The sequence below is a fragment of the Cuculus canorus genome, chromosome 1, assembly GCF_017976375.1.
Source record: "Cuculus canorus isolate bCucCan1 chromosome 1, bCucCan1.pri, whole genome shotgun sequence".
NCBI lineage: Eukaryota > Metazoa > Chordata > Aves > Cuculiformes > Cuculidae > Cuculus > Cuculus canorus.
In genome coordinates, this window is record NC_071401.1 from 20,506,356 (window position 1) to 20,533,036 (window position 26,681).

The 26,681-nt window shown below is 37.2% G+C and overlaps 1 protein-coding gene across 1 annotated transcript in view; it reads right to left on the bottom strand.

Annotated features, from left to right (window-relative positions):
- Positions 1-221: 221 nt before the first annotated feature.
- Positions 222-26,681, bottom strand: part of MIPEP (mitochondrial intermediate peptidase) — a 68,394-nt gene continuing 41,934 nt past the window's right edge. The window contains exons 16-19 of the mRNA XM_054069576.1: positions 24,311-24,430; positions 9,532-9,653; positions 8,448-8,521; positions 222-460 (exon numbers count right to left, since the gene is read on the bottom strand). Coding sequence (XP_053925551.1) covers positions 366-460; positions 8,448-8,521; positions 9,532-9,653; positions 24,311-24,430 — 411 coding nt within the window. The 3' untranslated portion in view covers positions 222-365. The remainder of the gene's footprint in view (positions 461-8,447; positions 8,522-9,531; positions 9,654-24,310; positions 24,431-26,681) is intronic.

The following is a 26,681-nucleotide window of genomic DNA, read 5'->3' on the forward strand; positions in this document are numbered from 1 at the left end:
AGGATATTCAACAGGTATGTCCTAACACTGAATCCAATATGCGTACCAAAAGACCATTCACAACACTCCACCCACCCTGAAATGGAGTAGAGTTCCCATTTAACCACCTATTCCAACAACAGCACATGCTAGAGGATTTGCTCTCTCAAATTCCACACTTAAGCTGCTATGCAGTGAAAAGCCATCATTTTCATAAATGAAACACAGTGATCCAATTAAATTATTTATTACTGTTCCAACAACAGGAACATTCAAGCTTTTACAACTGTTCACCAAGAAGCAAAACCCATCACAACAATATTTTATCCACAATTACGAAGACATATGCAATCCTCTTTAAAAGAATTCAGTTCTGTAGAACATTTTTATGAGTCCATGATGAACGTTTCGAAGTCATGGTCTAAGTCTGAAACAAGGGCATCCACAAAATCTTCCACTGAAGGGGATTTCTGAAGCATACCTACAAACAAAACAACAGGCTCTTAGTAAGAATACCATGACCTTGAAAGTTTTGTCAATAATAATGCTTATTGCTAACTTACTTTTAATGTCACCATGGGACAAAAATGGCTATCAGGTTACTTTCTCAAGAAAGAAATGCATTCACAGTGTATAGGTATTATTTAAATTCTTCAAGCTGCCTGTTACATGTTATCACAGACTGACAGGTTCCAAGACTTTCAACTGACTTTTATCATTACAATCTTGCTTAAGCAGGGAATTATATTCATTTTAAGGCAATGTAACCATAGACTCAGTCATACCCAAGTGACTGGCATAAATCAATGATTGAGAGCATATCTAAATCCTAATTTGCTGAGTCTCAGGTCTAGAGCCAGAAAGAACACATTTTCTCAAAGTTTTATGCACCTTGAAAGCATTTAATCCATTATGTAAAGTACAACTATCTGAAATTTTTCAGAAGGCATGAAACATACCCAAACAAAAGCATTTTCAGTGCATTGCAGTTTTAGTTTTGCTTTTTTACAGTACCAGGGCTTACCTTTTATTAAGAATGTTAATTATTGCATCTGCTAGCTCTATCATACAGCTACAGAATAACAGACTGGGAAATTAGCATAAAGAAGAATCATGCTCAAGTACTTTGCCAAGTAATTGTACAAACAGAGCAGCTCTTTTGCACCTTCCTCCCCAGAATCCCAGTTTTTAGAAAACATGAGAATATATCCTGTAAATTATTTTCAGATGTGTTTCTCTTTGCTTAATATTACATTAAAGTTGGTCTTTTCACCGGTATTAACATTTTCAAGATTATATATGGAAATTTACTGCACTAATTGTACCAGAAAAAAACTCCAAACAGTACAGCTGCCAAATGTAAAATTTAATCTCTGTACTTCTTTGAAGTGATCTGTTCTTTCTGACAGCTGCCAATGTAAATATAACCCTGTTCTACCCTTTCTGATCAGTGTACCTACTGAACATAATTTCATATTCTTTCACATCCTCAATAATATTTGCTTTCAGTGGAAATTATAATTGCATGCTGCTAAAAGACCAGAATCTTTTACTATCACAATGATTCAAAATGCACCAGGAAACAGACCAGCTTGAGGTAATTTTGTGTAAGCAACCAGAAAGAATTTTCTTGCTAAGACCTCACAGAATACCATTTCAAACTGATTTAAACACATGATGCAAGTGTCAACATAAACTGCCATGACCCAGTAGATCAATACTGCACAGTAAAAGGAAAACAATCTCATACTATATATAGGCTGACTGAAGTGCTGCTAAACGAAGTTTTCATCAGGTTATTTTCAAAATGAAAGAGAATTAATATTTCCAAATACTTGGTAAAACTGTTGTGTACTCTAATGTTAATAAAATTGGCTGTGTACTTCTAGTTCACAATGAAAAATGGCTTGCTGTATGCTGGGCTGAGAAACAGTTGTGTTCAGATACCAGCTACTAATCTAACCTCCCCAGAGGGCCACGGCCTCTTGCAGACTCCCTTTCTCAGGCTCCTGAGTGGGCTGGCTGGGGAGCATGCATATTTGCTCCCTAACAGCCTTGGAAAAAAATCTAGTTTAAATTCATATTATTTTCCTGCAGCATTCTCAGAAGTTGAGCGAATGCCTTAAGAAGGTGACATGGATGGCAGCCATATCCCAGAAAAGAAACCTGGATGACCAGCACAGGTATAAGAATCTCACTAGTGGAATTATTCCTTTCTTCCTTTCAGTTTTTAAGATGTGGCTCTATAAAAAGAGTCATTTTCCTATAGCCAATATGACTTTTCCTATCAGATATCAATATGGAGGGATGACTGTAATGCTGCATAGACTGTATATAAAGATGGCCGTAATAGACATAACCATCCCAAGCCCTAAAATACAACCCCTGCCTCCCAATATTCACTTTTATAAAAAGCAAACACTCCAGATGATGTTTAGCCAGTCCTTTTGACAGACTAAAACTTATTCTGCTGTGGACACCTCTTAAAATCATGATTATCAATATGTTGCAAACACAGCAAAGTTAACTACAATCATCGGGGGAAGATAAGAGACTGATGCTGGGATTATCTTCAAGTTGATTCAATTTCCCTCTTTCATAAAAATGGCAAATCATAACAAAAACATTCCAATCCTGGATATTACAAAATCAATAAAATAAACCAGTACACTTGGATGTATTTTAGCGCAGCTGAATACAGTCTTACCAAATCCCAGTCAAAACTTGTTAGCAATTGCATTCATTTAGACTCCACATGGTTTGTTTTAAATACGTAGGAGAAATCAAAATTGTTCTGGTGATAGTGCTGCCAAGTAACCTCCTACCCAGTAGTTCCAACTTTTGATAATACAAACAAATTTCAGATTTCTTGCATTAGTGGTCTACTGCCTTGCTATTTTCCCATCACCAACATCAAAAGCAGACACTAGTAGAATTTGCTTTTGCAAGGGAAGGACAAAGAGTAACTGAGGTCATCGCTGAAGAACTCCTACTGTAGTAAAATGATCAAGCCCTTGTGAAATAAATAACTACAGATTTTAGAGCAGACAACGCCAAAAGAAACAGACACTGATGGTATTTCTGAGTTTTAACCTCTTACTCTACACAGATGTGTTAATAACAGTCACGTCTCCCTTTAAAGTCCATTAAAATATATCAAAGCAAGATCAGCTTTGATATATTGTAAGTACTCAGCACTTCAGTCTAAATGATTTAGTAAGATGTCCACAAGGTCTGATGGTTGCAGTTTTAAAACCTAGGAGTGTATTTCATATGTTCAGCCCAACTCCTATTTCAGCTCAGTCTCTCCCAAGCCTAAGGCAACTGCATAGCTTATCTTCTCTGCTTTGAAGTTTTCTTTCACATTACAGCACTGTGGTTAACCACACCCTTTTGAGAAATGGTTAGCTATAACCTACAATCACTGAAAATTGGGAGAAGAATAAAGCCTCTGGCAAAATTTGGCCTCTGCTCCTTTGGAACACTAATTATTTTGGGTCCATGTAGTTTGCATTAACATGTTGCCATTCACATCACTTCTTAGGATTCATGCATATTTCTTACACTTTCAAAGAGACATACAATCATTATCTGAAGATATTTACAGCCTCTTCAAATCATAATTATTTCATGAAGTACAATTTGAGGCATGGAATAACAAATTTTCAAATTGCATTGGAGCAAATGCGTGCTTATCTACACACTCCGTTGGTTTGACTATCATGTATGCACACAGCCAAGTATGACTGTCCACAACATAATTCAGCATTAATGAATCAAGAACACAACTTCACGTGTATTTTGCATGAGGACTTCTTCAGAGACACAAAGGGCAACATAACTGTACCAGAACCGCGGAAGCAGTGCATCCCACGATATGTTCCATGCTTGCAGCTCCCAAATCATCCAACCCAGCACTTTTCATGCCGCAATTCACTTTCTGCCTATGCACCTGGTTTTCCTTCCAGTTAGGAAGTGCCAAGGGAGTGAGGGAGGGATGGTGCACACCTGAATCTTGTTCAGACCTGCAACCCACACACAACTGGACCTGGAAGGGACACCTGGGTTACACATCTTTAAAGGAATTTGGAATTCCTAATGCTACGTAGTCCTGAGAAACAGATGGTCTGCAAGAGCCATGCTGCCAACCCAAGTGACAGAGGAATCAAGCAAGTTCTTCCCAAACTCTATTTCCACTCTAAGGGGAAAAAAAAAGAAAAAGCAAGCCTGTTGGACAAAGCATTGTTCACTCATTTTTTAATTGCCTGCTATCCGTATCTGTGACTATTTTGTCACAGATTATCAAAGATGTAAGATAAAAGAGGTCACTTAAGTAAATGTTAAAAAAGGTTTCATAAAGCTTCTATGTTGGTTTGTTGGCTTGTTTTTTTTTTAAATGGAAACAAATGCCAAGAGAACCAAATCCAAACAATGAAAAAAGTATATTGTGTTTTCTAATTAAAGACTAGTCCAAACAAGAATCTTGTCAGTTAACTCCACTGAATGGCAGGTCAGATTCTTTATCTTCCCTTATCAGTACATCTATGAAATCATGTGGGATAAAGATTAAAAGCTATGGTCATATCCAAACACAAAAGACATTCAACAGATACCTTCCAAGAAGAAAATCATAATAAAGAAACTATAATGAAATGTGCTTCCGAAGTTATCTATTATCAGTCAGTCAATGAATACGGCTAACTTCACAATGAGATAGAACCTAAACACATTAAAGAACAAGTAACTGTTCTTACTTTTCTCCTTAAATTATCAATTTTTTGTAATAAATACAGAGTAATTAAATATAAACATATAAACTTTTCCATCACGTGTTCTAGGATTAACCTCATATAATCCCAAATAAGCAATCAAATTATTAACTTGTCAAAAAAATTCATTTTTCAGGGAGTTATTCAAGCATGCTTGTTTTAAGTTTTGCACTGTCTAAAAACGCACATCACAACAAGCAGAGGCAAGGAATTTTTATGGTTATTTTTATGACCTTGAATACCTTTTAAAATTTCTGTTTAAAGAAATATTCAAGAAATACAGAGTATAGAAGTGAAATTCAGAATACAAAAGTGGCCAAGGAGATAATATGAAGCAAGGAAGATGTATCATTGGTGGAAGAGGATCAGATCAGGGAATATTTAACCAAACTGAACATACATAAGCCCAAAAGGCCCTGAAGGGATGCAGTCACGAGTGCTATGGGAGCCGGCAGATGGCCTTGCAAGGCAATTCTGAGTAATCTTTGAGCAATCACAGCCACTGAGAGAAGTGCCAAAAGACTGGAAAAAAGTGAAATGCCATACCTATCTTCAAGAAGGGCATGGAGAATGCAGGGAAGTACAAGCTGGTCAGTCTCATCTCAGTCCTTAGGTAGGTGGTGTATCAACTAATCCTGGAGCCATTTCCAGGCACACGAACAACAAAAACATCAGGAATAGTCCATGGATTCACCGAAGGCAGGTCATGCTCAACCAACTTGGTAACTGTATATGATGAAACAATTGGCCTGGCAGATAATGGGAGGGCCGCGAACATTGTCTACCTGGACTTTAGCAAGGTTTTTGACACTGTCTCCTGTAAGATCCTTACAGAGAACCTGTTGATGTACAGGCAGGATGATCAGAGAGTGAGATGGATTATAAACTGGCTGAATGGCCAGGCCCAGAGGGAGGTGATCAGTGCTACAAAGCCTAATTGGAGTACAGTCCTTTTAAACATCTTCATTTAATGATCTGGATGATGGGGTAGAGTTCAACAAAGAGAAGTACAAAGTCCCACGCCTGGGGAGGAAAAGCCCCAGGTAACAGTATATGCTGGGAACCACACAGCAAGAAAGTACTTTTGCAGAAAAGGACCTTGCGATACTGGTGGACACGAAGTTGAACATAACCCAGCAGTGCACCCTTGCCACAATGAAGATGAATGGCATCCTAGGCTCATTAGGCGAAGTATTGATAACAGCCTGATCCTTCCTCTCTCCTCAGATTTGGAGAGAATCCAGCAAAGGGTCACGAAGATGATGAAGGGACCAGAGCATTCTTCCTGTGATGAAAGGCTGAGAGAGCTGAGACTGTTCAGCCTGGAGCAGAGAAGGCTCAGGGAGATGTTACTAATGAGTAATACTTGAAGGGAGGGTGCAAAGAGGACAGACCCAGGCTCTTGTCAGCAGTGCCCAGTGACAGGACCAAAGGCAATGGGCACAAAATGAATCACAAGAAGCTCCCTCTGAACAGCAGGAAATGCTTTTTCCCTGTGAGAATGACCAAGAACTGGCACAAATTGCTCAGAGAGACTGTGAGGTTTCACTCTTTGGAGAAATTCCAAAGTCGTCTAGACATGGTCAGAGGAGTTACTGCTGTCTAGTTCTCTACACATGAACAAACACACTGGCAGCTGCGCTACAGTTACTGACGGTCAGGTGACACAGAGTTCTCTCTAGTAGTTTATGGATTTGCTGATTTAAAGAAAAAAAATTTAAAATCAAACTGCGTATTTTTTACACACAGATGTTTTGGTCACATCATAAAAGATCCTATTAACCTACCACTAATGTCAAGTTGACTGCTCTGCTGTGTGCACAATTATTCCTTAAATGTAGCTTGCTCTCTTCTGCAAACTCCAGGCTGCACAGATATCGCCTACACATCATTAACCATCGGTCCTGACAACTTGCTGATGAACTACCAGCACTAAATGAATCAAGTAAATGACTACTATGAGGACTATGAATACTGAAGTGCCTAAAACATCATATTACTGCATTTCAAGAGTTGAACTTGCACGTATGCTTTCACTGTACCTTGCCAGACTTCAACATATTTGGATTTCTTTTAAACTTAAAATAAACTTGGAATTTTCTGGACTATGATGCCACTTTTCCAGATTAATTTCAGTAGCAAGTTTTATCCAAAATATCTGATGCATACTCTCAACCCCACACTGATTTTTGATCTTTAAGGTCCCTTCCAACCCTTACTATACTATGATTGTACCATGATTGTATCATGGCCCATTGTGTTCTCATTTTATTCAAGTCCATCCACAGATGAATTTTGTGAACTTAATTTGAATAACATCTGATTCCAGGAAGCACACTGCCAGCAACTTCAACATACCCTCTAGGACATTCCGAGAAGACTTTGTGCTCAGTAAAATGAAAAATACATCCCAAAAATAGAAGAGATGATAAGCATAACTCCTGTTTAAAAACACTTTCTTTCTCTACCACATGACTTACAATATAATAATTGGAAGCGCTTGAAAAGATGTATGTTCCTGTCTTGCAACTACTTAATCCACAATTTTGGGCTACAGCTTTTTGAGGATACAAACACAAACTCTTCAGGAGCAGTAAAGAAAGGCAAGTCCTCGAAGTCATACTGAATGAAAAGTAACTCTGTAGATCTGAAACATAAGTAGACTGATCTACATAGTTGCTTAATATATCATGAGTCTAATGAAAGCAGAGGTTATAGCCTCAAATATAAACAGATGGGTCAGAGAACTGAAATATTCTAGTAATGAAACTGTGCCAATCTCATGATGAAATACAGATGCATTACCGCTGTCTTCCTTATCTGTAGGAAGAAAACTCACAACTTCTAGTCTACCAAACTGCAGTGAACAAAGATCAAAAAATTAATATTCATCCTTAATATTATGAATTTCAGAGTTAATTGAAAGGTGCCCCATTAGATGAAGTACTTACCAAATGCTCATATTAGGAACAGTGATACTAATGCAAAAATATTTGAATGCTGCGAGACTACAGAGGGAAGTCTTTATATTGATCTCACAGATCAAATAGATTTGACATGAAGTAAGCAGTTTCTCAAACTTGTTTCATTCTCCTGAGCATTATTTTAATATATGAAGTACAATATTTTTGCTATCGCTATGAATGATTTTTAAACGTTGTTTTTCAGATTCAAAAAGCAAATATGGTATTGAGAGGAAATGAACAAAGTGTGTTTATTACATTCTTCAAGCCTCCATTTCATGAGAATGTACACTCAAAGTACTAATACAACCAAAGCTATTTTGATGATGCTAAAATGACATGGCCAAAACAAGTTCAAGTTCTTGTATACAAAGTAAACAGATCTATTATAAATTTCACATATGTAGGAAGCATAATTTTTTTGGTATCCAAAACTGATGTCATCTGTCTTCCTTTAAGTGCATTATATTCTGAATTCTTTAGACAGCCTTGTAATACAATCCTTTCCAACACTTCACCCCAACTATCTGTCTGTGTGTCTTTATAATCTGTGTATTACAGAGAATTCTACCGACCATGACACAAAGTTGATGGCCAGTCCACTTAACTAAGTAAATGAACAAGTTTTCTTTCATAAATCCAACGAAAATCATAATTAAACTAAAAAGACCAAATTGGGAAACGCAGTTAAATTAGTTCTTCCTTGAGCAAGAGTATAAAGCAGGTTTTTTTCTACCTTCAACCATAAGTATGGGCTCTCTTCCACCACCGTGTGCCAGCATCTCTCTACGATAACGCTCGCCCATTGCCCTGGAGAAACACAGACGTTAGAGCCACTTGCAAGTACAACCTGTTCAGTTTTCAGTCAGATTTGCTTCTAGGATCTCTACAAAACTCAGAGACAAAGATCAAATTAAATTTTCCACCCTTGATTCCACATCCACTCCTCAAATTCAAATTACATTTAATATTATACTATGAGTAACTGAACTAGACAAATTTTACACATATGAATACGTGTTGGTGTTTATAGAAGTTAATTGTGAACAACATTTCAGCCTTCGTTGCTCCAAGGGGAAAATTTGCTCTGTTACAATGTTCTGAATGTTCACATAAGGTATAAGAACACCTACAATTTGCGATCTCAGAATGTACTTTTTAATTTCACAAAGCAAAATAAGTAGGATAGCAATACTTAGCTTTGAAGTTGGTGACATGAAGCTTGTTTAATACCTGCAGTTGCTTTGATTTCAACAGAAAATTACAAGTAATTAGGCATCTATGAAAATCAGGCTCTCTAATTACATCTAAATATGGATTTCAGTGCCTCCCGACCTGGCACGCCTGTATTTTAAAACATCAACACAATTTTTTTTTGCACCAATGAACATGTCCCACGGTACACTTTATACCTGTGGTTATTTCCTGTTTTATAATCCACTTAATATCAAGAAAAAGGAGGAAGGGCAGCTTTAGACAGGATATAAGGAAGAAACTTTTTACAATGAGGGTGGTGAAACACTGGAACAGGATACTCAGGGAGGTGGTGGAGTGGAAACATTCAAAGTCAAGTTGGACTGGGCTCTGAGAAGCCTGATCCAGTTAAAGATGTCCCTGGTCCTGCACCGGTGTTGGACTAGATGACCTGTAAAGGTCCCTTCCAACCCAAAGTATTCTAGGAGTCTATAATTCTATGAAAAAGGGTAAAAATTTATTTTCTTTTAAAAAGCCCATTAATCTACATGACTCCATTTGCTTTATGTTTTCCAGAAGCACACAGCACAACACTTCATTCTACTTCATATTTTCTCTGTTTTTACCTATCAAATGGGTTCTGAGCAAAACACTGTTTCCACACCATGGAGGCAACAGCCCTGGACATAAGGTAGGAGTAATATTTGGCACCGTAGCCCACAAGATGACTGAATCGCAGCTGCCAGGCCTGTAAGAAGAAAAGAAACAAATAAACAGAACAGAAGTCATATTTTAAATCCTTTAAATTGTTCAGCATTTTCTGAAGTATAATGGAAGAAATCTGACAAACTGTTAAGAAAAAAAGTTAAAAAATAAAGACAGCCAGAAATCCAAGAATGAACACATTCTTTATTATAAAAAGCATGTTTCAACTTAAATATTGTATATCCAATAAACTGATCATCACAATTGAAATTTTACATAAATGGGATCAGGAGAGAAAATTAAGCAGTAAAAAAATATATTCATATCTGATAACAGCTATGTTGTTCTTCCAGTCTTAAAAGTAAATCACAATTACCTTATTAAAAGCAACACCACATTTCATCATTTTCCATGTTGGTAAGTGCAGCTTCACACTTGGAAAAGTTCAATTTATAAACTTTTGCCACAAACAAGATGATAACAGGGACTTGCATTTAATACTATAAAACATTCAGAGCCAGACAAATTATATCCACATGCAATGTCACCGTTCACAGATTTGTCTGCACATTTTTAAATGCATATATACAGCAGATTGTCATCCGTAGTTATACTGTCATTCATTTATGTATTGCTTGAAGCTTGGCTTCATGACCCATTCCAGTGATGGTGGACTCCTTTTTTTAATGCTGTTTGGTGTTGACTGTTTACTCTAGTTTTCTTAGCAGAGAAAATCAGAAGCACAAGCCTTACTTTCACAGAAAGAAAAATACTTTCATTTCCCTGACTGTAAGAGTGTAATTTAAACCACGAGAGACCTCCGAAGGTCATCTGGTCCAGCCCTTGCTCAAAGCAGAGCCAACTTTGATGAGCTTCCTCAGAGCTCTGACTAAAGTTTCAGTATCTCCAAGGATGAAGATTTCGACACCTCTCTGGTGCAATGGGGAAAGACAAGCAGGTTCCAGCTGAAAAGACATTGATTCCCAAGAGATCTGGGCACATTTTTTGAACTGAAGATGGATTACCGTAGAGCTAAAGCAGTGAGAAACTTACTCTGCACTTTCAGCTCTCTGAGGAAACCAAAGAAGAGACGAGTCCCATATCTTATTTCCCCTCCTACTCAAAGTTGAAGCTCTTAACATTCTTGTGATATGACTTGTCAAGATTTTTGTAGGTACTACAGAAAACAGAGTTTTAAAGAAGAAGTGGGAGATAAGCAATGAAGTAGCGCAACCAAGGTTTTAAATATAAATCCATGGGCTGTCAGATGCTTTTTCCTATTCTAGAGCCAAAGGCTGAAATTCTGAGGCAGCCAAACAGAAAAGTGAAGGGGCATTAGCAATTTTCCAGAACTATTTATCTTTGATTATGATTCTCTGCCCCGCTGTAAGTAACAATCTCTTGATTTTTGAACAGCTGAAACAAATTACATTTCTGTATTCAAGTCGGTGCTGATGATCACCTTATTCTTCGCTTAACCAAGTCAAAGATGTATGTGTACGCCCAAAAGAAAAAATCTGAGAGGGTGGAAAAAGAAGTATCTGACTTTTAATCAGTCTTTTTACCTCAAAATGTAGCAAACAGTGATCTATAATCTATATAGCTGTGAATAGCCAGTGAGGAACAAAGTTTTTAGCTCCCACTTCTAAGCAACACCTACAAATAAAGTTCTCAGTTAGCTGCAGTTCAACCATTCAAAAGCTACTTTTAACAAGATCGTTATCTCCACCCTAAGACAGGTTTCCAGGCCAGATGGAATTTGCCATGAGTGAGCAATCTAGCCTCTACTGGTAGCCTACACAACTAGTTTAAAGCAAGAGCAGCAAAGTTAGAGGAGATGAAAAAATGTCACCAGTCAGCAATTTTCCTGTGGGTCTTGATGCAGGATGCAAATTCTTAAGACTGATTAACTTTTTTTTTTCTTTTCTTTAAAGTAAACACCAACTGTACCATATCTCATTGTAGTGCAAGTATGTAAAAACATTTGGCTTGGATATAGATTCTCAAGTTTGCTCTGAAAAGTATTGTGGTTGCTGTGTTTATATACAGTTTTTCTAACTAGTCCCTTAATTATAGCCACAATCACTAAACTAAGAGCACATTTTGAAACAGATCAGAGAGTCTACATTTTTAGAAGACTGAGCAGGAAAACACATCCATTTATATTTTATTGTATATTAAGTTTTCAAAGTTAGGATTAAAAGCTTCAACTTAAAAATTCAACTCTCTCAGGAATGTGGAATGCTTTGCTGATGAATTGCTTTCATATACTCAGAAATTTAGATAACTTCCAAATATATAATTTCAGTGAAAAAAATCAAATTGCTTTTTCTGCTACAAACAAAAAAAAATTCTATGAGTTTGACACAGGGAAGAATATTTCATAGAATCACAGAATCACTAGGTTGGAAGGGACCCACTGGGTCATCGACGCCTTAAACCATGCACCTCAGCACCTGGTCCCTTAAACACCTCCAGGGAAGGTGACTCAACCACCTCCCTGGGCAGCCTGTTCCAGTGCCCAATGACCCTTACCTCCCCCATCAGAAAGGAATTAATTAAATGCATCATATAAGCTGTAACTAGGACAGTGCGTCTTCCTTAACAGCTCAGACTACATTGTTCACATCAAATCCTCTTGCATTTAATGATCTGCACCTAAACCAGCTCATCTGTGCTTCCAAGATGACTAACTAGTACATTCATTAAATTTGTTGAAATTCTCTGGATCACAGTAAGGAGAAAAGAAGATATCAGTAACCTGCCTCAGACCAAAAGATTGTTTCAGAGTCCATACCTAAAACAGATCTCAGTGCCCTCTGTTCAAATAGAAGACATTCTGTCTGATCTTGTCTTTGTTAATGTACCTAAATAAGAAACTCCACATTGCTTCCTTTCAAACAACCAAGGAAAGACACCGCTCATCTCTCTCTCTGCATTTGAGGAGGCTCTCAAATACGTTGAAGTTGAGAGTTCAAAAATTTACTGGTAACAGCACGGTATCCAAAAAAGCAAACAAAACCACAGGATGAGTCAATCCATCTTAAGATAGATGTCTAAGACAGATAGGCTATCGATGGCTTTACCTTCTTTTATTGGAACATATAAGGAATATACTTTTAGATAGCTTAAGTTACATGACTGCCACCCTCAAAGGTGTAACGCAACTAAGATTGTTTCCATATTGCCAACAGCAGTCAAGGAAATCTGATTATGAACACTGCTATTCCCTAGTGAATTTTGAAGCCTATATACTTTTTTTAACCAGTATAGATTTTTGCCAATCTAGAAATTAATAACACCAGCATATCATCATTTCCTTTCACTATTTTCTTCTTAGTCGTCACAGAAAGTTTCTAATCAGGAACTCCTAGTCTTCAGTATTTCACCATTACCTATTTCATTACTCAAGTACATTTTCTGTTTCTATGCTGTTTTACCAATTAACTTTCCAAAACTGTACTTAGCTACCCGTAAACAAATATTTAAACATTAAGACACAGCCTCTACCCTAATTCACAAGGAGCTACCTGCCTGCCTTAAAAAACTCTTCCTGCTTTATACAGATGAGATTACGATCCAGGCAATAAAACGTTCAAAATGCCCAAGAATATATAGGCTATTACTCCTTTAAAATGTTCTATTATCAATAACAAATAAACATGTAACTGTAAATGGATATAAATCCAAGTGGTTCCTCCTTTAGCATAAAATTCCATTTTAATAAGATTAGCTATAGATGCAAAATCACTTGATTTCTTGTGTTTTTCCCAACGCTAAATGATTTCTCCACATTCAAAAAAAAATATTTTAAGAACAATCTGCCTTTTGGAAAGCGTAAAGGCTAGACACATAGAACTAGGGCACATCTCCTTCTTAAACATTGCATTTTTGGTAAGAAGCTAGAAAGCTAACAAAGACTCTGAGTAACCACCTACTCCAAAAAGTTCCATGATCCCATTCCAGGAGTTTATAAAACATTGCATTTTATAGCATAGCCCGTGGGTTATCAAAATATGCCATCCACAGGTCATGTTCATGCCTGTTTTTTATCTAGCACAACAGACTGAAATAAAGCTGTATGACTGATCCACTGCAGTTATTAAAGGGGCCCTCTTTCCACCAACATTATCAATCTTCTCCTATACTATGTCTGAAATATTTCCAAAATTCCATGTGCAATGGCTTTCCATCCCATTGTGTAACAAACAAAAATACCTCACTGATACTTTTGTATTCTTACCAGGATTTTTTTTAAAGTCCTTGTAGGATACATTCTCAGGGTAAGATTCAGCTCATTTCATTTCAGCTACCAGAAATCAGGTGTCTTGCCCAAACTAGTCACATAGGCATCCTTTGTAGTCAGAGAACAGAAGTATTTATCCTGTTATCTTTGGAGAGGATAAGACTGCTGCTCTAGGAGAAATCTGAATAATTTACTACAACTTCTATCTTCTATTTAAAAGTTAAGCCTCTTCATTTATTTTAACAATATGACAGGATCAGTTAAGCTAAACTGTTTTGAAGAATACATAAACTCATTTAGGCTTCAATTATTTAGTTTGAATTCTAAATTTAGAACTGTTAAGATTATCACAAAAATAATCTCATATAAAAATATAGATATGATTCTAAAACTACAAAAACAAAATGAGAGCTTAATATATACTACACTAGCTTTTGTTTGTGGGTAATCATTTTTTCCACAGCATTCCACTAACTACATGGAATCAGTGCTACAAATTCCTGCTACAGCCTTTGGAAAGAAAAAAAAACCCTACAGAAATTCTTGACTAGTGCTTGGACTTCTCAAAATGTTCTTCCAACAGTGTCTGCTGTGACTTCAGGTACTTCAAAATATATTCAAGTTCATTTTGCTTTGAATTTTAAGACAACAAAACACAAGTGAGAACCTGAAAAGACCTAACATTAATAAGAAAAATGTTTTCATCATTTAAGTCTTCTAATTACAAAATGTGTGCTACAGTAGTTACTTATATGAACAAGTTGTTGAATAGTTTCCACGAGAAACAATATTTGAAGAGATGACATTTGGTGCCCTCTCCCTTCTTAATTAAATTGTTTCTGGCAGGAAACCCCACAGAAATGCAGCCAACTCATCTCCCTCGGCGGCTACTGAGTGAAGAAGCCTTGGATCTGACACTAACTTGACATTATTGCTTGTAACACCCTTGAATTTAACTATCAGTATGGGTGGAAAACTCCTGAGAGTCATGAAGAAGCTCTAGGGTCTGGTAATGGGAGCCAGATGTGAACAGTGATTAGCACAGAAACCACCACAGGCTATTGCCCTCTGCTGAGACCAAGGTTTATCAGGGCTAGTGGAACTCAAGGACAACACCGCCCTGGCATGCAAACACATTGAGAGTTAGCGCAGACAATGTTTTCTTGGCGCTGTGTCAGCCACTCATATAGTGGGAGCTGCAAATGGAACGTAAAGAGCTGCAGGTTACAGGTCAAGAACCAATAAGCTACTTTTCAGCACAGAGAAATGGTTAATTTTCTGTGGGGTGCAGATTAAAGGGATGCTCCACATTTAACTTAGCAAGCTTCCCATTTTGATGTACTAGCTGCACAGGCATAATTAAAAAAAAATCATAAAAAAACTGCTTTAGCAAAAGAAAAAGTTGTATTATGTGGTCTTTTTTTTTTTTTTTACTTTTACTCCATTTTGTATCTTCATGCTCTTCACACCCTTATTCTGTCCCAAACGGAAGTTCAAGATCACTTTTCTCTAAATTGAAGGAAGACACTGCAGAGATTTCATGACACGGAACTGCATCAACATCCAGTCATCACATGCAGAAAATTTCAGTCTCATTCACTCATTGCAGCGATGCCCAGAGTTAGTGTGCTCATCTACTTGAATTAAATGCCCTTCTCTGAATGTCTCCTATGCTCCCTTTCCCAAAATAAATGAGTCTGCAGTTAAACAAGCTGAGAAGCTTCCTGGTAAGGCTCCTCTTCTTTTCTTGCCGCCCCCTCCAGCAAAGGGAGTGATCAGTCCAGCTCTGCTAGCAGAAGCCTGGACTGTGGCTGCCAGGCTCCGAAGCTCAAGCTCTGCTGCCCGGTGCACTTATTCTGGGGAGGCCAAATTGCCATGTAACAGAATATATTCTCCCACTTTTAATTAACTAAGTGAGTAGTTTAAACTGAAAGAAGAAAAGGATTTTCACTATGCTTTGCAGCTCAAAGAATTCACTCTTTTGTTCTGAAATAAATAATAGAATTTTTTTCCTTATTGTACTAGTTTGTTATGTAAGTTTACAGTGCTTTGAAGATGTCCTCAATTCATTCTCACTTGAAAGAACAGTTTAATGGGGTTTGGAGTACAGAGTTTGCAAATGATGCCAGTAGCTTGCTCTGGGGAAAAGCTAAGAGCACTCACTGACTGGCAGAAACAACTCTCTCCGCAGGTATGCAGCAGCCTGCTCGGTCAACTTTCTGTGGTTTTGGCCTCAGGACCTCTAAGTTTTATAGAATTACATCATCATCATTCTGGAGTTACACAATAATTAAAAAAAAATCCAATAAAGAGCTTTAAAGCCACTTCCTTTGCTGCAGTTTCTAATCTTGTTTAGAATAACAGAAAGTTAATTTCAAGAAACCACATCTTGTGCTGTGCCCCTGACTTGCTTAATGTCAATACTCTTTAGTTTTTCAGAGTCTTGTATTTCTTGTTAGGAGTGGGAGAGTGCACAAAGTAAACCAACTCAGAGACATTGCTGACATTTTAGAAAGAGAGTCAAACAAGAGATTAAGATTTCAATTTATAACACTTCTGTGTTTTTATTATAAAATGATAAATAAACCTAGCAAGACAGGGAATGTAAATATTTTTGCAGTTATTTACAGGGGGAACAAGGAAAGGAATTTAACATGCAATTAACCACTTAGGTGATTCCAATATGTACCATATGGTCTTTGAATTACTTTAATTAAAGAAAAATATTTCATTTTTATTTATTTATAAACTATTAATGCATTTGAGCTGCTTATAGCAAAACCATTTACAACTATTTATTCTTCACCCTCTTCTCCCCTCCCCATAAAGGGCTTGGGGGAAGGAGGCCACAGGAGATAACAAATAATAACAACATCAAAAAGCTGTGTGTATGATCTGCATTGATCTCCACAATTCTTAGAACTTGGATTAAAACACAGAAGAGATATGAAAATTGATTTTATATTCTGCCCTTTGACCTTCTCTGGACAATATGAGAGCCAGTGCTACTTGTAAACACTATAATTAAAAAAAACATGCAGTCATGAGGATCTCCAAACAAGTCATTCATATTGTAACACAACTTTACACACATATACGTACACATGCAATACACACACAGACTTCTATTATCAATTAATAATTTATTACTGTCAAATTTTTAAAGATCCATAAGTCCAAGATAACTAGAATCAGACCATCACAGTTTCCTTTGGGTACAGACTCACATTGAAGCCTGAGGCTTTTGTTATGAATTGAACCAATTTTAAAGTATTGACCTATTATTTTAAAACAAACATCGTGAATGCTCCTTGAGGTAAAATCTTACAAAACCCAAGAAATATTTTAAGCAATGTTATAACTACAAAATATATTTGCCAGTACAACTTAATCACGTAAATTACCTGTGCCTGGAAGATGAAACAGATACTATTTTACAGTAACGCTCATTTACCATCTTTTGCCAGAGCCATTCCAGACACAGATTTAGGGGATCACAGCTTAAATCCTGAATCTGCCAGAAACTACTTTATTCCCCAATGTCAGTCTAACTGCCACCTCATGTTAAGCAAGGGTCATAAAACTTGCTCTCTCTATTTCTTTTCTGGTTTGACTGCAAGCTTTTCACAGAAAGGACAATTTCCCACTACATTTGAAAAACAGTTCACTTCAGGCTCTCTGGCCTGTCATTACAGCAACAATATATTTAGTTTTATCTATCAACTCCAGTACTGCAATCCTGGAAAAAAAAGGAAACATGATATGTGAGAACAGAAATATGTAAAACGAAACAAAGCAATTTGCATGTGTGTATATTAGATATATCTAAAGCACATATAGCTATTTCAAACTGCTACAAAGAGATGTATGCAACTACTTCCTGCACTGTTCGTTAAAACGCTCTGCTACTTGTAAAAGCTATCGCTAAAGTATGTTTGAGTTTCATGGGGCTAACACTCACAAAAAGAATTTCCTTAAAAGTGCTTTGTATCTCATGATATCTGTAAACACTCTGCTGCTTTAGATAGTTGCCCAGTGAATAGTGTCATATTACCACTGGAAAACAAATCTTCAGAATACTTGCTATCAGCATTTTCTTTATCATAAAATTAACTCAACTCCAGAAAGACAGAAACCTAAACAAACCTTGAAGTGTGACTTTAAGAGCTTTTGAAAGTCCAAGCGTCTACTTTAATACTAACCTCAGCAGGGCACCAATCTTCCTGAAATGGCTTTTAGCTATTAATTATTTATAGAACTATCACTACTCCAGACTTCACTGTGCACTCCTTTATTAATCTTCTCCTTAGACCCAGACTCTTCAACTTGATTCTATAATATACTTTTAAGAAGGCTCATATGAAAACTAATCCTGGGATTTGTACTTTGTGTAAACAACTTTGGTTTCCAACATGACAAGGTAAAAAATTACTTTGAAGGGATTACACAAACTTCAAGAGGTTGAGTAATGACATACAACTCCACCTCTCTTCAAAACACGCCCAGAAGTGGAACATGAGCAACATCAGTGCCTCTTCAAGTAACTGAAGAGAGAGAAGTGGAAAAGCAATCTTCTATCAAGGCTCTCTGTCTTTACCATTAAATTTGTGTATGTGATCTATAATAGTGGTTTCTTTAAAACTCCATATAAGGGAGATCATAGACATACAGGGTGTAAGTTTCCACCTTCAACAAATGAGGGAAAAGATTGACAAGAGTTCAAAAGATTAGGGACTAACCATAATCATATTTGCTGTAAATGAAACCATTTTTTCCCCTCCTACGGTCTGCTTATGAGTAAGAAACAAATTATCACAGTCTCAATTCTGATTATATTTTCTTTCGTAAAGGTTTTCAATAACAGAACATACATACTCATGTATGTCTGCATAATTTTCTCTTTGCTAACCAAATAAACTCCATTTCCTCAACCTTCCTCACAGGCCATGTTCCCAAAGCTATTCTCTTTCCCAAACCACTTCTCCGTATTTCTTTCAGGTTTTCTACATCTTCTCAACAGGTAGACACCTACTGCAGGACACAACACTACCCACTGCTAAGTCCTCAACACCAAATACTAAAATACATACTTAAAAAAACCCCCAGATTTTATTTAAGAGCATACCATGAGTAAAAACAGACTCTTTCAGCATTTATTGTCCTTTAAGTGCTTTTGCAAACTACTTTGGATCCAAATTCTCCGGATCATTAATCTTTGGATCATGATTTCTACCACTTTTGTCAACTGAAGGATCTTCTATAAATATTATAAATAAATTCTCATCCAAATCATTAAAAAACCTTAAACATAGAACAACAGGAATTTCTAGACAGATCTCTGGTGTCTTCCACTTAAAATGCCTCAGCTTGAAACTAGGCTTTCACCTGCTCTTTCAGTATGCTTTCTAGATATTGGCTCAGCCATATCTCAACAGTTTGCTTGCAGAATTATGATTTGCAAGTGTCAGAAAGCTGGCCAAGTCTAGAGTTCTGCTATCAACCACTTTCTTCCTGTTTCCAAGGGCAACCGATTTCTTGAAAGTGGATTTTTTTTCCATCTCAGACGTTTCTTTACAAAACCATGGTTATTTTGCTTACTTGATTGTTCTCGAGGTAAGAACAATTGGTTCTACTGCTTCTTGAGTGACAAAATCTCAATGATTAGCCTAGAGTTCCCAAGTACTCCTCCCTCCACAGAACAGCTATCATAACACTACAACATTTTAAATGCGTTTGTAACAATTCCTCTAGTCAGTGACCGCTTTGACAACCAAATATTCTGACAACTTGACTACATCTAATGTAATTACTGTCCCTTTCATTCCTTAGTCTCAGCTGTATTTCCATCTGTCTCAAAAATTATATACACTACCTACCTAATCAAAATTCACTTATTTTTTACAAAACATTGATGCACAGACATAGAATATTTCTGCTTCCTCTGACATTTGTTGTTCTCTCTCTCATTCTCCTTTTTCTTCAGTACTTATAGAAGTGTATCATCTTCATTACTTGAATTTTGCAATTCAGCATTTCTAGCCTTTTTTTGTTCTGAATTCTTGTATTCTTTTAGTAATTATCTCTAGTCATATCACGATTTGTATTTTTTTACCATCTTAATAATGTCTTTAAAGGGCTTGTTCCCTTATTACCAAACCTTTTTTGCATCAAGATAGTTTGCATCCTCGGTTCAGTCTCTCTGACAACTACATGTCTTTTGAATCATTACACTTAGCTATATCTGGGAGCCTTTCTCTTTCTGATGCATTGCTTTTAATGATTATTGATATTTTTTAGTTTTTAAGCTGCTCAAATATTGCACAATTATACTTTTGTCTCATTAGAGTCTTATGTTTTTCATACTTTTATATTGCTTCTACTTTTCTAATAACCTTTTCTCAGATATCTGAATGCACAACCTTTTTCTCCCACTTGGTTCTTCTCAACATCTTATTGATAAGCACCATAAATTTTATTCCCTCATCTTCAACCCAGTATTGGTCATTTAAAAGCTCTTTGCTAACAGCATCAATTATATCCTTCAACTATTTTTTTCCTCATTTGCTTTAACATAACTTTCAATTTTGCATAGGTTCTAAGGTTACATTAGTTTAACTTAAAAATATGGGACAAATTTGGGAAGATTTTAGGTTAAATAAATATGAAGTGAAATCATAGAACAAAGAGTTTAATAGTTAGGCAGCCACTACCTAGCCTCTCTCACCAATAATTTCAAGATTTATGTTCACCACTTGAGTAAAGTTTTCAGAATTCAAAACCACTTTTACCTCCAGAGGTTAAGGGTTATCGTTTATTTATTTTAAGACAGCTGCCTTATCTCTTGCCCAGTCTGACTATTTATTCTTTTTATATGGTGTTCCTGATACTCACATGAAATGTTATACAGGTCCAGAGTTGTAACTACACATTAGCAGTCACTCCAAAGACCTAACAAGAAATCCTAAGACAACAGATGCCACAAGGACACAGCAGATTCAGTAACAAGATACTTCCACTCGAACTGCCAGCCAGGCTTCAGCAGGCTGAGGAATAGGCATATTAAAAACAGTAACTCTCCACTGTGGTACATGATTACTTTAAGCAATCATGATCAGTACAAGACCAAGATACAGAATGTCAGAAACCATCGTCTCCTTTTTTGTCCTCTGGCTTACCTAACATAACTAAGCACAAGGTCAGGACACATTCAGACTCCTAGGAAAAGGCTCTTAAGAAGGAAAATGAGGTATACAACTGTTCTTCTGCTGTCAGGTGTTTTTCCAACTAAATAAGAAGGTGGCTTGGGCACACAGTGACAATGTTTGATGTAGAAACTATTTTATTTCTGCAGACAAGCTAGTTCTCTCTGTCTAGTGACACCTCCTCTTCAGCTGGCCAACCTCCCAGATGTCTTCATATGAGCCCTATTAATGAAATCCTTGTGTTTTCAGCATCCATGACGAACCATATCTTCTTGTAGTACCTGACAGTCTCCCTGAGCAAGCATTCCACATGTTAGGTTGCATATCAGCCATTGATTTCCTTTGTCAGGAACGTGACAGACAATCCCAGCAAGTTAAGACAAGGACCTACGTGGAGCCTTCCAAGGTCAGGATCACTGTCTGGGCAGAGTCCCCCCCAGCTGCAGGAAGAAGAAAGACTAACAACCACACTGGTGATACACCATTTTTCATGTGCTTCTTCCCTCTAGGGTAACTAGAACAATACGTGCCTTGTTTTCTGTTGGCAAACTTGGCTTGGTAACAGATTTGGTCTCACAGGTGCTTTGGTCTCTGCAATTCCTAGCAGTCACAGGCTATTAAGAAGTCTTAAGAAGCAAAAGAAACCAGCACTCTAGACTCCAGTATAAAAGCATAATTAAACCCATAACCTGTAAATTTTAGGCCACCAGTAGAGGTGATTATTCTGATCTAAGATGTACTTGACATGTTACAGCAAAAAGGAATAGAGCAAATCATTTAGTGTTCCAAAAAAATCAAAAGATTCTCGACATACCAACGAGTTTCCTCTTATCAAATATAATTATAATGATGTATGTTGGTTAAATTCCAACACTGCACTTTGTATTCAAGTACCACGCAAGAAATTTGTCTGTTTCTGGAAGAAATACTTCCCGGAAGGCCACATAATTTTAAAAAATTCAAACAGAACTACTTGGCAGAGATCTAAGAAAGAACTCGATTCACCGTGCCTCACTCTTCAAAACCATTTTTCCTCACAGTCACAAGTCAAACCAGCATCTCTCATTAAGCTTCCAGATTAGAATGAAGGAAGGCTACTTTGACAGACAGTCAATTAATTCAAAGTAATTCAACACTTCACAAAGAAAATTCAGGAATGATGATTTGGTCGGCTGGTGTTTATTGTAAAACCACTTCATTATTGAGAGCTGTTTCCTGTAACGGTGGGAGTCTCCAGTTCCTACTATCACTGTAGAGCCTTTTTACCCCATGTCTCATTTTCTGTTATAATATTGAACCAAAACGCACAGCAGGAGATAGGAATTATTATGCCTGGCACAGGACTAACAATAGCATATCATTAAGGTTTGATGACTGTCTCAAACAAAGGTAGTTTTCAAGCCTGAACTTGGGGGACGAGCAGGGGACAGATCATGGGGAGAAACTTTGATCACATCTCAGGTTGATCAAAGGGTCACCTGATACTTCTAAAAAGCCTCCTTGGGCATCCTGGAGACAAAGGTAGAAGAGACATGGGGAGATACTCTAAAAGCAGACCGTGTCATCAATTGCAAGGCAAGAACATAGAAATTCGCTTCACAAGAGACAAGAAATAAGCTATGATTCAAAGACATACTGGAGCAAAAGCAGAGAACTGAATTCCCCACAGCACACAGATTTTGACACCAAGTAATTCAGGAAGCAAAGGCAGGAAAATGTGTGGTCACTATTGCTTGGTTTGTCTTGTTTTCTTAGAAAAGACTGCTTCTTAAAGGCATCACAAGGACCCAAGAATCCAGGCTGTGCAAAATTTCTATTCATTTTCCAAAGTCAGTAACACAAATCTCCTCTGGCAACAAAACCGCCAGACTCTACAAAAATAGACAGATACATTTCCTTGCCCCCTGCCTGTCAATCATCAGCTTCCGGATTCAGTAATAGAGCAAAGAAATCCCAGCGGAATTTCATCTTCTAAGAGCCAGCAGCAAACCCTGTGAACTTTTGAACAGATAAGCAATGGCCAGCCAGAACCTGAGATTTGCATTCATCAGAAAAACAAAGTCTCATGGAATGCTGTACCTCATGGAGCTCTGTGGTTCTGTCTGTCTACAGTTTGTTCCATCTTCCTTTCTGCCTCGCATATGGCACTAGCTTCTGCAACTGCCTGGGTCAACGCAGCCAATGTAATTACTGCCACATGCAGTGCCAGTTGCCCCAGTGCCTGTAAATCTATTAGAATGGCAAATGCAGACATTGGCAGGATTTTCTTCCCACTATCCCTCCTATTGCTGGCACATAAAACACAATATTTGCTGAGGATGATGCTTTGTTTTACCTTAAAAAAGGTATCACTACATAAGTGCAGCAGCAGCACACACTTACTAGGTGTAGTTTATGTGCCTCATTTTTAAAGTATAACAAAAAGATGAATGCAAATTGTCCTGTTATCTGAGCTCTTCTTCAGAAAGATAGAAATTCCTCTGCTGAAGTTATCTGCTATGACTACAGTTCAGAAAAAGAATTTGCACATGAGATTGAAGCCCACTTACATTCAAGGGATATTTACTAAGTTTATTTGTCTGTCAAGACCATTCAGAGGGAATTACGGTTTATCAGGAGTGCAGATCTGACAGACAATGCTACTACAGAAAAATCACATTAATGCAGGCAAGACCTTCACTAAGGAAGAATCACCTCACTAACTTAAGACATACAAGCCTGAATTAGCAATTCATAATTGAATCTAAACCTATAGAGAGCAGATGGAATTCAAATAATCAAAATACTTTGTTTTCTCTACCAGCCATCTGTGCACCTAGCCAAATGACAGATGAAAATAAAAGCTGGTGTCTTATGATATTTCTATGTCTAGCTCTGAAATTAAACCATAGGATGGAATACACTCTCTTTAAAAAAAAATACAAAAGAAATCTTTTTACTTTCAAGACATTTATGTTTTTAATTGGACCACAAATTAAACTGAAGACATAATCTTAAATTCAGAAGAAAGAGCAGCAAAGGGCAATAAGCCAAATTACAGACATTAGTTACTTTACAGAGCACTAATGTTCTTCTAATGTAATTTTTAACTTTTACTGAAATTTAAATTGTACTACAGTTCTTGACTAGATAGACTAATTCTACATTCAATAAACGTAAAGAACATAGACTTTCTGACAATTCGAAAGTTCACAGTACATTTTGCTGCAATAAAGTTCAAAGCCAAATTTGCTGTAGTATGTTTCTACTCACTGTGTTAGGTACGTATGGCAATCCATAAACTTTCTCCTGTGTTTCCTTTAAAATTTCTGTGGTTGACTTTTTTAGAGGGTGTTTCCCATGGTAGATTTGGTCCAAGGCAGCATAAAATACCTGAAGAGATAAAATACATGTTTGTCTTTAGTACATGGCATTAGCGTTTGAAATTCAAATTGACAAACAGAATAGAACGGGAGAGAGAGACTAGGGAGAGGGAAGAATTTAAATATATATAGTTTTGTAAATCTTCTACTTTTAGTATAACATACAAGGAGAGAAACAAACTATCGAACTATACCAACCACCACCGACATAACCTACCATAAATCCACGTTTAGGTCACCAAGAACACTGTCAGTACTAAAGTCACCTGCATTTTTTAATAAAATTAAGACTTGTCCCTAAAGCCTTCCATCCATTTCCTGTTTCAAAGGAACATTTTTAAACAGATTTAATAAAAAGGTTTAAAGCTACGTGAGTGGACACAGCAAAATAAGCTATTCCAAGATGTGTGCCAACAGCTATAAGAACACACCACATCTCCAGGGCCAAGTTACAGCCCAGGCAGTGAGCTTAAAAAGCTGCACATAGAGCTGCTGATGTCCCCGAGTTTCTGCTAGAGCATTCCAAGTGCGTAGTAATAAGGCAGATGCTTCTTTCACTTTAGCTGTCACAATCAAAACAATAAACTGCTGCAGTGTAAGCTTAGCCTGCGATCACACTGCACCAGGAGGGTACTTTGCCAGAGGTAGGAGCTGGTTCATAGGCAATTTTTGTGCAGAAATATGTGAGCTATGTCAGCACACAGGTGCATGACTAAACTACCGAGTTGTTTGGAGATCAGGAAAGCAGAACCAATAAAAAGACTTTTCAGGCAAAGACAGCATAGCAGAGTATCTGGTACTTTAACAGCAAACATGAAATAAGCAAGGATAGAAAACGGTGGCATGCCCCAGAGTGTGCCATCACTGAAAAAGGGCAGCATTCATTTTTTTTTTAATACAAAAATTTCCTGTTCTGTGGAAATGAGGGAAAGAAGGAGACACCTGTTGCTGTGCAACACAGGATATCTTTGAGAAGCTGGGTGGATCCAGACATTTCAGCCAAACAGGTCAGGCCACTCTGTGGTAGGCAAATTCCACAGAAAAACTGACAGTAGGGAGTCCCAAAAAACTTCAGTGCAAGTGATGAAGCAAATGATTTGGCTAGAGATTCATGCCCAGTCACATTTGCACAGATACTGCAATACCATCCCCAATGACATAAATGCACTATTTTAGGAATTACAATCATGAAATGAAGAAATTTTATGGAGAAAAGGCATTTTCCATCCAAGGAGAATGGATGTTTTACATGACCTGAAAAACACACACCCCCCAGCCCGTGAGAAGAGTCCTTATGAAATTTGGGTACAGAAATATCTTGAACTCTTTAACTATTAGAATTCAACATTAGAGGAAGGCTTGATACAACACACAGAGCAAAATGTGACTGTTTCTACAGGACCATATTCCTTCTGTTTGAATATGTCATCTTCTAACACACAGAATCCTGATAAATTCTTTGACAGTGTTTTCAGATGATCAATGTGACAGTTGATTTTTTTTCAGAAAAAACTGAGGGTTATAAGGAGAGCAGTGAAGAAGTCATGGCTTGCAGGAGCCAATCCTGAATTTCCTGCTTGCTTCCTACATGGCTAATGGGAAGAAAAGAGGTCAGTAATATCCATACTCGCAGCATCAGTCATTGGCAAGTTTTGTGTCCTAGATATCAACACTAAGCAAGAGATGCAAGCACTTAAAATTGCCATCTACAAACCCAGAGTAGTCAACAAGTATCTGTTGACAGGATAACTCCACAAAGACTCTGCACTAAACGGTAAACAATAATAACTACATTTTTAAAAAAGAACTAACTTTGAAGTGGTACTTAAAATTTTCCATTATTACACTGATAACAGAAAACCCCCCAAAATCTAAAATAACTCTATACTTGATTGGATAAACTACAACATATTTTACTCTTACCTTAAAAGAGAAAGAGGCTCAGCAATGCCTTTGTTTGTTCTTTTCATCCTCAGAGCTGGTCTCTAGAATCCCGGTTCATTATTTTAACAAAGTTTAACAAAAGCTACAGCATATATGGTAGCAAGGGTGATTGAGGTAAATACGAGCAACTGCACGTAACATGAATAGGACTGAAAGTTACTTAAGTCACAATCCTAGAAAGCTCTTTCTCTCAGCATCCTACATCTTCGTGACTCTGCATGAGTCACTTTACACCAACTTTTCTTTTCTTTCCTTTCCTTTCCAAAACCACAAACTAAACATCAGGAATTTCAGCACCTGATGATCACAGGCTTAGG